Source organism: Acanthochromis polyacanthus, chromosome 7 (genome assembly GCF_021347895.1).
Source record: "Acanthochromis polyacanthus isolate Apoly-LR-REF ecotype Palm Island chromosome 7, KAUST_Apoly_ChrSc, whole genome shotgun sequence".
Lineage (NCBI taxonomy): Eukaryota > Metazoa > Chordata > Actinopteri > Pomacentridae > Acanthochromis > Acanthochromis polyacanthus.
In genome coordinates, this window is record NC_067119.1 from 5,393,791 (window position 1) to 5,406,912 (window position 13,122).

The following is a 13,122-nucleotide window of genomic DNA, read 5'->3' on the forward strand; positions in this document are numbered from 1 at the left end:
AGAAATATTTATTTTATTTATATATATATTTATTTTTGCACAAATATTTAAGACATGAAGAACAAAAATAAAAACAATGTACATAAGTACTACTTCTTAGAATATATATATATATATATGTGTGTGTGTGTGTTTTTGTACAAACATTTAGAAAATGTCGTATGAAAATAAGCCAAAATATAAACAGGTACTAGTTTGAGGATATTTTTTTTATTTTTATACATATTTATTTTTGCACAAACATTTAAGAAATATACTACAAAAATAAACCAAAATATACATACGTACTAGTCTGAGAAATATTTATTTTCATTATTATAAATATTTATTTTTGCACAAATATTTAGGAAATGTAGCACAAAAAGAAATCAAAATATACATAAGTACTAGTTCTAGAAATAACAGTGGTATTGCACAGAATCTTTCATGAAGAGAAACACTGAGATAAGTATTAATATTGCACAGATTAGTATCTATATTGTACAGATAAGCAGAAAAATAGCCGTGTAGCAGATGTTCAAGTATAGGTAGGAAAACAGACATTGCACAGGAATGTGCACCAAGTACAGAATTTATAGAGAAATGTTTCCAAAGTACTGAAATATTTACAAGATGCCAAACATTAGTGCATAGTTACAGCGAATAATACATAGAAATAGCAAATTTATGCAAAGAACTGACTTACTCAGCTCCTTAATCCAGTAGTTTGTGCTTCCATTATACAGGTTCTACAATTTGCTGAAAAAAAAAAAAAGAGTAAAAATATCAGATTAAAGTGTCATGAGTGTAGATTTAAATGTGCTGAATGTGGAGGAATGAAATTATAATCTGGGTGTGTTAACAAGACAACAGGTTGAGAAAACAGTTTTACTGGTTTATAGTCCGATGTCTCCCTCTAGAGGCAGTAAAGCTTCTCTGATGAAAACTCATTTTTGATCCTAATTACAGCAGAAAATCCCCCTGTGTGTCATCAGACTTTCATTCTGCAGCTTTGGCTTCAAAGTGATAGATTTATCCTCCAGATTGACTTTTTCTTTGACCTATGAAGCAAACAATCTTTTTTTAACGTGCACACTCAGGCCTACTGCCTCAATAGAATATTAATCAATCCGAAAAATGTTGTTTATGTGGTGCTTTTCATACAAATGCAGGGCAACACAAAGTGCTTTGCAAAAATAGAAATGCAACGAAACAGAACAAACAACCCAATAAACCCCTCCAAAACACAGTGAGGAGGAGGAGGAGGAGGACACACCAGATGAGATGATATTAAAACAAATAAGACAAAATAAGGTGAGTAACTAAATGAAATGAAATAAAATATCTGTTATGGATAGAAATAGAAGTCAAAGATTATAAAAAAACATGGTAGTAAATGATGAAAATGAAGGAATACGTACATAAATGGACATAAAATAGACTAAAATATGTAAATAAGTGAATAGAGAATAAAATTACTTCTAAGAAGAACATATAAATATAATCTATCAAATCAGTCAAAAGTAAAAAGGTAGGTCTTGAGTTTGCCTTTTAAAAGCATTCAAAGTCTTCTGTTGTCCCACAGATGTAGTTATTTGTTCTAGTTTTAGCTTTAACTAAAAAGCCCCAACCAGAAGACCTCATAAGATTAAAACAAATCAGATAAATAAGAAGGACCAAGACCTTTAAGTATACTTCACAAACTAATAAAATGATCTTAAAATCAAATATAAAGTCCTGATCTGTCCCAGCAGTGGCAGCTTGTGAATAAAAAAAAGCTGTAAATTAGACTTTGTGACTGTACATAACTGTTACTACTTCTACCACTGGCTAAGAGCTGTAGAGTGGCAGAAATTTTACTGTTTGAAGCAGGAATGTAGGTGAAAGTGGATCCTCACTGTTTTAATTCCCCTTCTTCTTATTTGTTCCCCAGTGCACACAGTTTCAGTTCAATAAAGTCATGATCAATCTGCAAAACATCATGTAAATGATAAAATGTCCACATCCTGTATTTGTCGGCCTTCATGTAAACAGAATGTCTCGTGATTCATGTTTACTTACCCTTTGAATAACACGAGTTCAATAAACAAACAGCCCTACTGCCCCCTGGTGGCAACAACAGTTTACAATATCTCAAGTTTGTCTTTAAAGCTCCACATTTTTCTTTCAGTTCAGGAAAATGTTGAATGAAATGTTGCACCACAATCATCAAACTTCCTTTTTCAGATTTATAATTATGGCATTCTTTGTAGTAACTTCATCGTAAACAGTTAAGTGTGTTTTGCTTTTTTCTTCAGCAAAGATATTAGACAGAAAGTAAAATATACAATACAGAGGTCTCACTCTACGGGGTTTTCCAGAAACGGGAAGCTCTCCTCTCAGGAATGACTTGCTTGTTTTGGTATTCTGCACTTGGAACATGAGGATTACATAAATAAGATATTTTAAAATAAGTTGCTGATAAAGGTAAACTAAAAAAATCAGAATAATATCTAATGTACAAGCACTGCTATTATAATTTAAAATTGTTATAAATTGACCTAACAAATTTAAACACTTAGATTAAAAACCTACAGTATTATTAAAAATTTACTTCTATTCGTTTTTATGTAGGCACAGGGTGGTCAGCTTTCTGCCTCGACCAGTCGGGGTGAGGTTAAAGGAGGAAAAATAAAGGCAATAATCAATTACACGAGTCAAAAATAAATATGCGGAATAAAAAAGATTTTAATATCATATAATATATAATGTAGTAACACTGCTATACTACTATTTTTATTTAGGGCACAGAGAGGTCGGCTGTCTCCCTCGACCAGTCTGAGTGAGGTTAAAGGAGTAAAACAAAGGCCATAATCAAAATTACATCAGTCAAATTTTAAAAAAAAGATTGTCATAAATTAACCTAATAAAATTACGCCAATCAAAATAAAAAAGAAAATAATTATTTCTACAGAATAAAAAACGAAGGATATAAATTTTCTTTTTTGAAAAATAAATTTGCCTGGTAAATAATCGACCCATAAATCTGTATCAGTTTTTTTTACCCACCGAGCGGCTCCTCCTGTCGAATAAACGATCTCCGGTGGAAGCAGGAAGCAGCGGGCCTCTGCACTCTCTAGCCCCGCCCTCCGTCAGCTGTCAGTCGGCCGCCTGCAGACTTCGTCCTGCCACCTCCATGGTTCCGTCTGCGGTCCTGTAGCTTCCTCCGACATGGGGGACAACGACGACATCATCGAGCACCACGTCGAGGAGGAGATGGAGAAGAAGAGCGGCCGCAGCCACGCAGCGTCCTCCTCCTTCCTGCTGGAGTCCGTCGATCCGTCCGACCGGGAGGCCCACAGCGGCACCCAGTCCTCCCACAGACTGCTGGCCTACAGCGACGCCCTCATCTCCATCATCGCCACCGTCATGGTGAGAATTCAGCAAGAAACCCGAATTATAGCATCAGCGTGGACCAGCATGAGTCAGGCTGCAGGAGCGGCGAGGAAGGATCAGGGTAGAGCCACCAGTAGTGCCATAATATTATAATAAACATTATTTATAGGCCAGTTGTCTTATCAAAAATCTAATTTATAACCAGACTACGTAGATAAAATGCGAACAAAGCCAGCAGGACGTCAAGATATTAACTGGTAAAATATATAAATAAACAGTGTCTACGCAAATTTTTAACCTTTCTTGAATTTTTTTTTAACTTTTCAACGTTGTATGAGGCATTTTTCATTTTTTTTATTTATTTTACAAGAATTTAAAATTTATGTTATTTTATTATTATTACTTAATGTTACAATGTTACAAAGACATCATTCCCACTTTGAAGCACGGTGGTGGCAGGATCATTGTTTATTTTTGTGGATACATGACTTTTATGTAATAATTGGGATGCTGATGATTCCATAAATTATATGTATTTTTTTTTATAAAACAGTTTCAGATCACCAAATGACTTGATATTTGACTATATATATTTTTTTGTTTACAGATTTTACCCGTTGCTCACACCAAAGTGGAGGATAACGAGGTACAGTTTTCCGTCTAAAAACCTGAACAGACGTCAGTAAAACTACGTGAATATTACCTACACACGTGGACAAAATTGTTGGTACCCCTCAGTTAAAGAAGGAAAAACCCACAATTCTCACTGAAATCACTTGAAACTCACAAAAGTAACAATAAATAAAAATTAATTGAAAATTAAATAATCAAAAACAGCCATCACTTTTGAATTGTTGATTAACATAATTATTTAAAAAAACAAACTAATGAAACAGGCCTGGACAAAAATGATGGTACCTCTATAAAAGATTGAAAACTATTTGACCAGAGTGACATGATTAACTCAGGTGTGTCATTTAATTGACATCACAGGTGTTTCCAAACTCATAATCAGTCAGTCTGCCTATTTAAAGGGAGACAAGTAGTCACCCTGCTGTTTGGTGAAAAGGTGTGTACCACACTGAACATGGACAACAGAAAGCGAAGGAGAGAATTGTCCCAGGACATCCGAAAAAAAATGATAGACAAACATCTTAAAGGTAAAGGCTATAAGACCATCTCTAAACAGCTTGAAGTTCCTGTGACAACAGTGGCTCATATTATTCAGAAGTTCAAGACCCACGGGACAGTAGCCAACCTCCCTGGACGTGGCCGCAAGAGGAAAATTGATGACAAATTGAAGAGACGGATCGTTGGAATTGTATCCAAAGAGCCCAGAGCAACCTCCAAAGAAATTAAAGGTGAACTCCAAGGCCAAGGTACATCAGTGTCAGATCGCACCATTCGTCGTTGTTTGAGCCAAAGTGGACTTCATGGGAGACGACCAAGGAGGATACCACTGCTGAAAAAAACTCATAAAAAAGCCAGACTGGAATTTGCAAAAATGCATGTTGACAAGCCACAAAGCTTCTGGGAGAATGTCCTTTGGACAGATGAGACCAAACTGGAGCTTTTTGGTAAGGCACATCAACTCTATGTTCATAGACTCAAAAACCAAGCATACGAAGAAAAGAACACTGTCCCTACGGTGAAACATGGAGGAGGCTCAGTAATGTTTTGGGGCTGCTTTGCTGCATCTGGCACAGGGTGTCTTGAAAGTGTGCAAGGTACGATGAAATCTGAAGACTATTAAGGCATTCTGGAGAGAAATGTGCTGCCTAGTGTCAGAAAGCTTGGTCTCAGTCGCAGGTCATGGGTCTTCCAACAGGACAACGATCCAAAACACACAGCCAAAAACACCCAAGAATGGCTGAGAGAAAAGCGTTGGACTATTCTAAAGTGGCCTTCTATGAGCCCAGATCTGAATCCCATTGAACATATGTGGAAGGAGCTGAAACATGCCATTTGGAGAAGACACCCATCAAACCTGAGACAACTGGAGCTGTTTGCTCATGAGGAGTGGGCCAAAATACCTGTTGACAGCTGCAGAATGCTCATTGACAAATACAGAAATCGTTTAATTGCAGTGATTGCCTCAAAAGGTTGTGCAACAAAATATTAAGTTATGGGTACCATCATTTTTGTCCAGCCCTATTTCATTAGTTTGTTTTTTTAAATAATTATGTTAATCAACAATTCAAAAGTGATGGCTGATTTTGATTATTTAATTTTCAATAAATTTTTATTTATTGTTACTTTTGTGAGTTTCAAGTGATTTCAGTGAGAATTGTGGGTTTTTCCTTCTTTAACTGAGGGGTACCAACAATTTTGTCCACGTGTGTAATGTGTTTTTGTGATGCTGATAATTTGACTGTCACTCTAAAACGTATTTTCCCTTCAGGAGTTGAGGCAAAGCGTTCAGCTTCTGCTCACTGCAAAGATCGCGGTTTACTTGATGACGTTCCTCATTGTGAGTGTTGCCTGGGCCGCTCATATCAGGTGATTATCGTTATCATTATTAATAGTATGAATGATGTATGTTGTTGTTACTGCAGATTCTTATTGCTTCATTTCAGATTATTTCAGGTGATTGTGCGTATCGATGACTGTCTCGCTCTGCTGAACCTCGTAAGTACAGAATCAGTTTTTATATTGTGTTAATTAAAGTCTGTATCCAAGAAAACTTTAAATATCTTGTACGGTTCATGAACTTGATCGCAAATATTAACCCATAAATTGAGTTTCTGCTAATATGAAGTCTTAATCTGAAACAACCAGTTTCCTTCTGCTCGACCATCTCCGCTTTGCTTGAAACTTTAAAAACAAACTGCTGATGTTTAAAATCATATCTTTAAAAGTTTAGATTGGTATATCAAGTATTCTTTGAGGTATTAAAACAATAAGAAATTGCCCATTGTCTTTTTGCGCGCTGAAATTTTAGCTCAAATTCAAGCTGACGTTTCCTAGATATCTTTAAATATATATTGTCATCGCACAAACATTAGGGTCAAACAGAAATGCCGCCAATAATTTAATGATTCGAAATGTTATTTTTAATTTTACCTTCATTACTATTTTCATACAAAGATATTAGTTTTTTACTGAAGTACGTTTCATAAACATGCTTGTACCTTGTGTCTGTGTAAATGTATGTATATTTTAAATGGAAGACTACAAAAAATACACATTTAGATGCTTGTTTTACTGTTTATTTTGTCATTTTGTGCCTGATTTGGTTAAACAGTTGCCTACAATCTTCTCAAAAGTGTCTCCAGAGTCATCCAAAATGGAGAAAACCTTCTAAAAAATGACTGCAGACTCGTCCAAAATGACTACAACTTTCTCAAAAGTGACTCCAGACTCACCCAAAATGACTAAAACCCAAGTACAAAGTGACTCCAGAGTTGTCCAAAATGTCAAAAACCTTCTAAAAAATGACTGCAACCTCAAAAGTGGACATGAACATATGCCGTATAAACTTCTCAGTTCGCATTACAAAAGCTGTTAAAAGACTTAAAGCTGGATTTATGAGACCTGCACATGGATATTTGTCGTATAAACCAGTCTACGTATGATGCTAACCAGAGAAAAGTGCCTTTCTGCGCTGCTTGTGTTTGTATATTTCACTCTTGAATGAACGTTTCCTTCTCTCTAATGTGAAGTTCTGCTTTCGGTTCTATTTCAGGCCTGCATGATGCTGATAACCTTCCTGCCGTACACGGTGAGTATGAACCACTGCAGCAGTAAACCCACATTGATAAAGCTTTAGTTTACTGACCTCATTTAAAACGTGCTTTTCTTCACAGTTTTCTTTAATGGCGACCTTCACTGACAACGTCCTGGGGATTTTACTGTTTTGTGGTTGTGTGATGGTGATCGGCGTCATTCAGGTGAGACAGTGAGAAGTTTTATTCCTACATTGACTGATCAGGCAGAACATTCTTATCACTAACAGGTGAAGTGAACAACACTGATTATCTGGTAGTGGGTTGGATATATCAGGCAGCAAGTGAACAATTTGTCCTCAAAGTTCATGTTAGAAGCAAGAAAAATGTTCAAGTGGGTCAGAGCATCTCCAGAACGGCAGCTCTTGTGGGCTGTTCCTGGTCTGCAGTGCTCAGGATCTATCAAAAGTGGAAGAAGAAACAGTGGTGAACTGTTGACAGGGTCACGGACGGCCAAGACTGCGCGTGGGGAGGAAAGCTGACTTTGTGGTCTGATCCAACTGTTCCTCAAGGTGATGAAGAAGTTGATACTGGTTCTGATAGAAAGATCTGGTCTAAAATAATTTAGTTGTCCAAAATGAAAGAAAACCTTCTAAAAACTGACTGCAGGGTCGTCCAAAATGACAAAAACCTTCTCCAGAGTGACTCCAGACTCATCAAAATGACTAAAACTTTCTCAGAAATGACTCCAGACCTGTCCAAAATGACTAAGACCTTCTGAAAATGACTGGAATCACCCAGAATTACTAAAACATTCTAAAAATGATCCCATACTCATCCAAAATTACTAAAACTTTCTCAAAAGCGACTCCACACTTTGTGAACTAAAAATTCACATGGATGGACGAGTGCGTCGTTTACAAGGGGAACACGTGACACCAGGATGCACGATGGGAAGAAGGCCAGCTGACGGAGGCAGTGTGATGCTTTGGACAATGTTCTTCTGGGAAACCTTGGGTCCTGCCATCCACGTGGACGTTACTTTGACACGTACCAACTACCTAAGCATTGTTGCAGATCACGAACACCCTTTCATGGAAACGGTATTCCCTGATGGCCTCTTTCCGCCACTAAGTAAAAATTAAGGAGTGGTTTGAGGAGCACAACTACCAGTTTGAGGTGTTGACTTGGCTTCCAGATTCACCAGATCTCAATCCAATGGAGCATCTGTGGGATGTGCTAGACAAACAAGTCGGATGCATGGAGGCCTCACCTCACAACTTCCAGGACTTAAAGGATCTTTAGGGACCAGATACCACAGAACACCTTCAGGGTTCTAGTGGAGTCCATTAGATGGGTCAGGAACAGTGGGACCAACACAATATTAGGCAGGTGGTCATGATGCCATGCCTGATCAGTGTATCTGCAGTTTGGTCACATTTGATGTCCTTCTGTACCTTTTTAAACATTATAATCCATTTTTTCTGTTCCTTTAGTCGCTGATCGTGTTGTATGCCTTCAGTCGGCCCTTCCTGCTCAATGAACAGATCCAGATCTCAGAGAACCAGAACTACTACAAACACCACATCCTCCAAGTCATCATGAGGGTTCCCATCATGTGCTTCTTTGCCAGCATCGTCTCCTTCATCTTCTTCCAGCTGGTTGGTGGCACTGTTTTTCTCACTGTTGTTTAATAACTGTTTTATTAAAAACTTTAATAACAACAGACAATTCAACATTAATGGTTGATTGCATGATTAGGAGCTCTGTACTATCAGGATATTTTGGCACAATTCTCTCAAAAATCAAGTTATTTGACTAAGAAATCCAAAAATTAACTTTCCAGAGACTGTTGAAGCTGCTTAACCCTTAGGTAGTGTACAGAAGTACACAGCAGTGCACAAATCAAAGCACCTCAAAAGTCAGCAACTACTTCACTTAGGACTTTTTAGGTGTTGAATTATAAAGGTGTGGATGATGGAGAATCTCTTGGTGGCCACCAGTTTTTGGCTGCGTGGGGACAGATCTGCAGGTAGACGACGAAATCCCGACCAATCAAAAGTTCAGAATCTAGTCTAGATATTGATAATATGGTACATTACTATTCTAACTGGAAATGACTGTTTTTTAATGGAATATCTCCATAGGGGTACAGAGGAACATTTCCAGCAACCATCACTCCTGTGTTCTAATGCTCTGTACATTGCGTTAGCTAATGGTGTTTTCACATTTTCACTTCCCTCTCCAGTCCTATGTTCTCTTGGCCATCATCATCTTCCTGCCCTACATCTCACAGTGTTTGAAGTGGTGTCGCAGCAAAGCCATCGGTAAGCACCAGATCTTACAGGAACTTGACAAATATTTGCTCAGCTGTGGCCGCATGCGTTTTATTTATTTGTGCATCGTCTTATTTGAACATGAATCAAATCCTCTGCATCAGGTCAAGTGGAGGACACTCCAGACTCCATGTTGTTTTACACCTACCTGCCCAACGAACCCCTCAGCAAAGAGCGGGTGGAGGCTTTCAGTGATGGAGTTTATGCCATCGTAGCAACGCTCCTCATCCTGGACATATGGTTTGTTCCACTTTGTTTACCTGTTTTTGACCCAGTAGATTTTGTTGGATTTGCAGAAGACTTGAATCTATACAAGGACCAAAAATGCACAATTTCTAATTGTGACAAAGATGCCTGTCTGAGCAACTCTACAATTATAAAATTAAGAGTTATATGAGTAATTGGAAACTCAAGACTGCCATGATTAACTTTCGTGAACAAAAGTTTACATAATTTGTAAAGACCACATATGTCTTGACAGTCTTGAGTTTCCAATGACTCTTGTAACTCTACATTTTCTGGGATGGAATGATTTAAACACGTGTCTGTGTCTAAAAATAACCCATCTCGAATGCTGGTTCTTTTATAGGTTTATTAAACAAAATATAACAATAAAATATAACTATGTTAAACAAAATTTGCTGGGTCAAAAATAAACATATTTACCTTGCTGCAATCCAAACATATCGGCAAAGTAAAACCATACTTACCTTATCCAGATTACGCAGATTAAATGTGGTTAATAAGTTAAGAAGTACTTCTCTGGTTCCTTTCTCGCAGTGAGGACAACGTTCCCGACCCGACAGTTGTCCAGAAGCAGTTCGGCGGCAGCTTGATCGCGGCGCTGCAGGTCTACGGCCCGGAGTATCTCGCCTACTTCGGCTCCTTCGCCACCGTCGGCCTCCTCTGGTTCGTCCATCACTCGCTCTTCCTCCACGTCACCAAGACGACGCGCTTCATGGGCCTCCTCAACACCTTCTCTCTGGCATTCGTCGGAGGCTTGCCGTTGGCCTACCAGCTAACGCACGAGTTCCCACGCAACTCCCGCAACGAGCTGGAGGCCATCCAGATCAGCTGCGTGATCATTTTCTTCGCGGGAATATTTCAGCTGGCCATCTGGGTGGTGGCGCTTTACAACGAGCAGGAGACGCTGCATCCTTACGTACGGTACGGCGGACGCGAGCACGTGTTCATGCTGGCTAAGCTAGCCCTGTACCCCTGCGTAGCTTTGGGGACGTTCTTCCTCACGTGCATTTTGAGTAAATTTAGCGCTCAAATTTTCCACCTGATGGAGATCACGGTGCCTTTTGCTTTTCTGGTGTTGAGGATCTTAGTGCGCATCGGACTCGCGTTGCTGAGGCTGATTTTCTGCCCGGACAGGCCCGATCCGAGGACGGTGGTAGAGGAGGAAGGTGATGAAACAAGAGTGCCATTTAACGCTTTAGTTACTTAGCTAGCTTAATGGGAAGTCCCCACAGAAAATGAAGATTAAGGTACAGATAAGAGTTGCTGCTTAGGTTTTACCTCTCATCAAGAGAATGTTGGGATTCAAATCAGGAACAAAATCGGAGGCGGTTTGTTGTTTAGTTCAACATCTCGATTGGGAACTGGTGCAAATGGGATTAGATGTGACCGTCCATGTGGAAGGAGAAGTCTAGGTCCTGTAGAGGTGAAGAAAGCTGTAGTGATACTGAAAGCCAAAGTCGACCGATTCATTTCATTTTGTAAACAGTAACATGAAGAACAAGCTAATTCTAGTTTGATCACTTTTTGCTGGCTTTCATTGAGATCAGCCTCTCAACACTCTTTTTGTGCAAAATACAGTCCGTCCAGCTGCTGTGGGTTTAATCCAGCCTTTAGTCGTGTATTTTTTTAACCCTCTAATCACGTTCGGACACATTTAGCTGCAAAAAGCTGTGCATGAGTGCCGACGACAGAAGTATTGTGTTGCAGGGAAACTCAAGCACAAACAGGCGAGGGTTTAAGTCTGGGCACTTTAAACTTTATACTGGTAAGAAAAGGCCATAAACTTTGAAATTGCACTATTTGAAAGTGTTTTCAGTCAGATATGTGTGTGATAGCTACAGGAATGTACTCATCTTTTCCAATTCATTTCAGTGTTGCATCATATTTAAATACTAAAGGAAGACTGTCAGTCCCTCCTGAAACTGTACATGCTAACTTAGTAAAGGATTATGAGTGGCTGTTTCACATTTTGTTTCCAAAATACTGACGTCAGGTTTTCTTGAAAAGTCAGGAGTTGCATTTATAAAACAGAAGTAGTCCTGATTAAGTGGAGAGCTTTGTGGGGGGGGGGGGGGGGAAAAGTTGTATTACGTTTCTCCAGTAGGGGTCACTGTTGTTTGTTAAATAATCTTGAGGCACATTCATCTTTTTAATGTAGGGATGCACGACATTGGATTTTAGCCAATATTCCATATTCTAGTACCGATTTATGCGCATACATTTTGCCAACTAATTGCAGAGAACATGAGGTGTCTCCTGTAGTGGATTTAACTAAATATTATGCTTGTGGGTCATTCCAGAACTGAAGAACATTTGGGCTTCAAAATGTTGTAAAAATAGACTCTCTTTTACAGTTTTCTGCTCCATATTCATCAATAATAGGTAATAAACTATCTCAGCTTACACATCAATGGTACCGTTTTTATTCTGTTTTATGCGTTGTTTGCTAACCCTACTGTCATCGCAGTAACAAGGATGCTAATCCATGCTAATGTTAGCTTTTCCTCAGCAGTAGAAGCTAGATATTTAGCTAGCTGTTACTGCTGACCAAGAGGACAAACTTACCGATAGAAAACAGCAAAGAAAAAGGTCAAAAGAACTAGTCTGATCCTGATAATGATGTAGAGCGAGACATTCAATGGCTGACAATGTTTTCTTCTTCTACCAGCTAACAAGGTTATGCTAACAGGGTTGTTGTGGGGCACATGCATGATAATTATTATTTAAAATACTATATTGATTGAAAAAAAATGTTCCCACAATTACAAGAGACATCAACGAAAAAAATACCAAAAAATGGTGTTTACATTTCATTTTAACCATTTTATTTGAGATTGAATTTGGTAACCAGAGGTTGGGACAAGAGAAAAACTGCATTTTAGGGCGAACTCCAGACTTATTTGGTAACATTTTCTCCTATTTTTTTTCTAGATTTGGTCTCAGGACAAGTAAATTTACACAACAACTACATGTTTTAGTATTTTATTTGAAATTTGATGGGTAAAATCTCCTCCAGTTCTGGAATGACCTTTTTTCCTCTAGTGTGGACCCACAAGCAAATTTCAAAATGTGCGAAAAACAGGAAAAACATTGCGACTTACCTGCAAAGCGATTCATATTTATTTTATGTAATGTTCAAACTTTTATCTACTGATGCCAATATTACATTCTAAAGCCAATATAATTGTGCATCCCTACTTTAATAATGATTTAAACATATTTGCGTTTAAATACTGACTTAAATGTGACACGCACTTTATTAAAAACCTGCCCGAAGATGGAAACGAGATACTGACAGGGACGAAATAATTGTTTATTTTTTAAGATTAGGAGCAAAAAAAAACACTCAGCTGGCTCTGAATGTGAGCATTTTGACTCTTTGTTTTGTCATTTTACTTTCAAACTGCATAAAATCTGGTTTATTTTCTGTATTTTATAATCTGTTATGTTTAATCGATGAGGAAAGAATCAGAAGAATGAATGCCATGAATTTGTTTACTCACCAATCACGAATGCCAAAT

The 13,122-nt window shown here is 38.2% G+C and overlaps 1 protein-coding gene across 1 annotated transcript; it reads left to right on the forward strand.

Annotated features, from left to right (window-relative positions):
• Positions 1-3,069: 3,069 nt before the first annotated feature.
• tmem175 (transmembrane protein 175) lies at positions 3,070-11,670 on the forward strand. The gene is made up of 10 exons (XM_022217361.2): positions 3,070-3,390; positions 3,962-4,000; positions 5,756-5,853; positions 5,931-5,982; positions 7,040-7,075; positions 7,161-7,244; positions 8,516-8,680; positions 9,268-9,346; positions 9,460-9,595; positions 10,136-11,670. Exons 1-10 carry the CDS (start codon positions 3,190-3,192, stop codon positions 10,806-10,808), a joined length of 1,563 nt encoding a protein of 520 aa, XP_022073053.2. The 5' UTR covers positions 3,070-3,189; the 3' UTR covers positions 10,809-11,670.
• Positions 11,671-13,122: the final 1,452 nt, after the last annotated feature.

Excerpts from the sequence above, each read along its gene's own strand:
- tmem175 (XM_022217361.2), top strand. The coding sequence starts at position 3,190 with ATGGGGGACAACGACGACATCATCGAGCACCACGTCGAGGAGGAGATG. Across the intron at positions 3,391-3,961 it reads CCATCATCGCCACCGTCATG|ATTTTACCCGTTGCTCACAC; the intron begins GTGAGAATTCAG and ends TTTTGTTTACAG. Across the intron at positions 7,245-8,515 it reads TGGTGATCGGCGTCATTCAG|TCGCTGATCGTGTTGTATGC; the intron begins GTGAGACAGTGA and ends CTGTTCCTTTAG.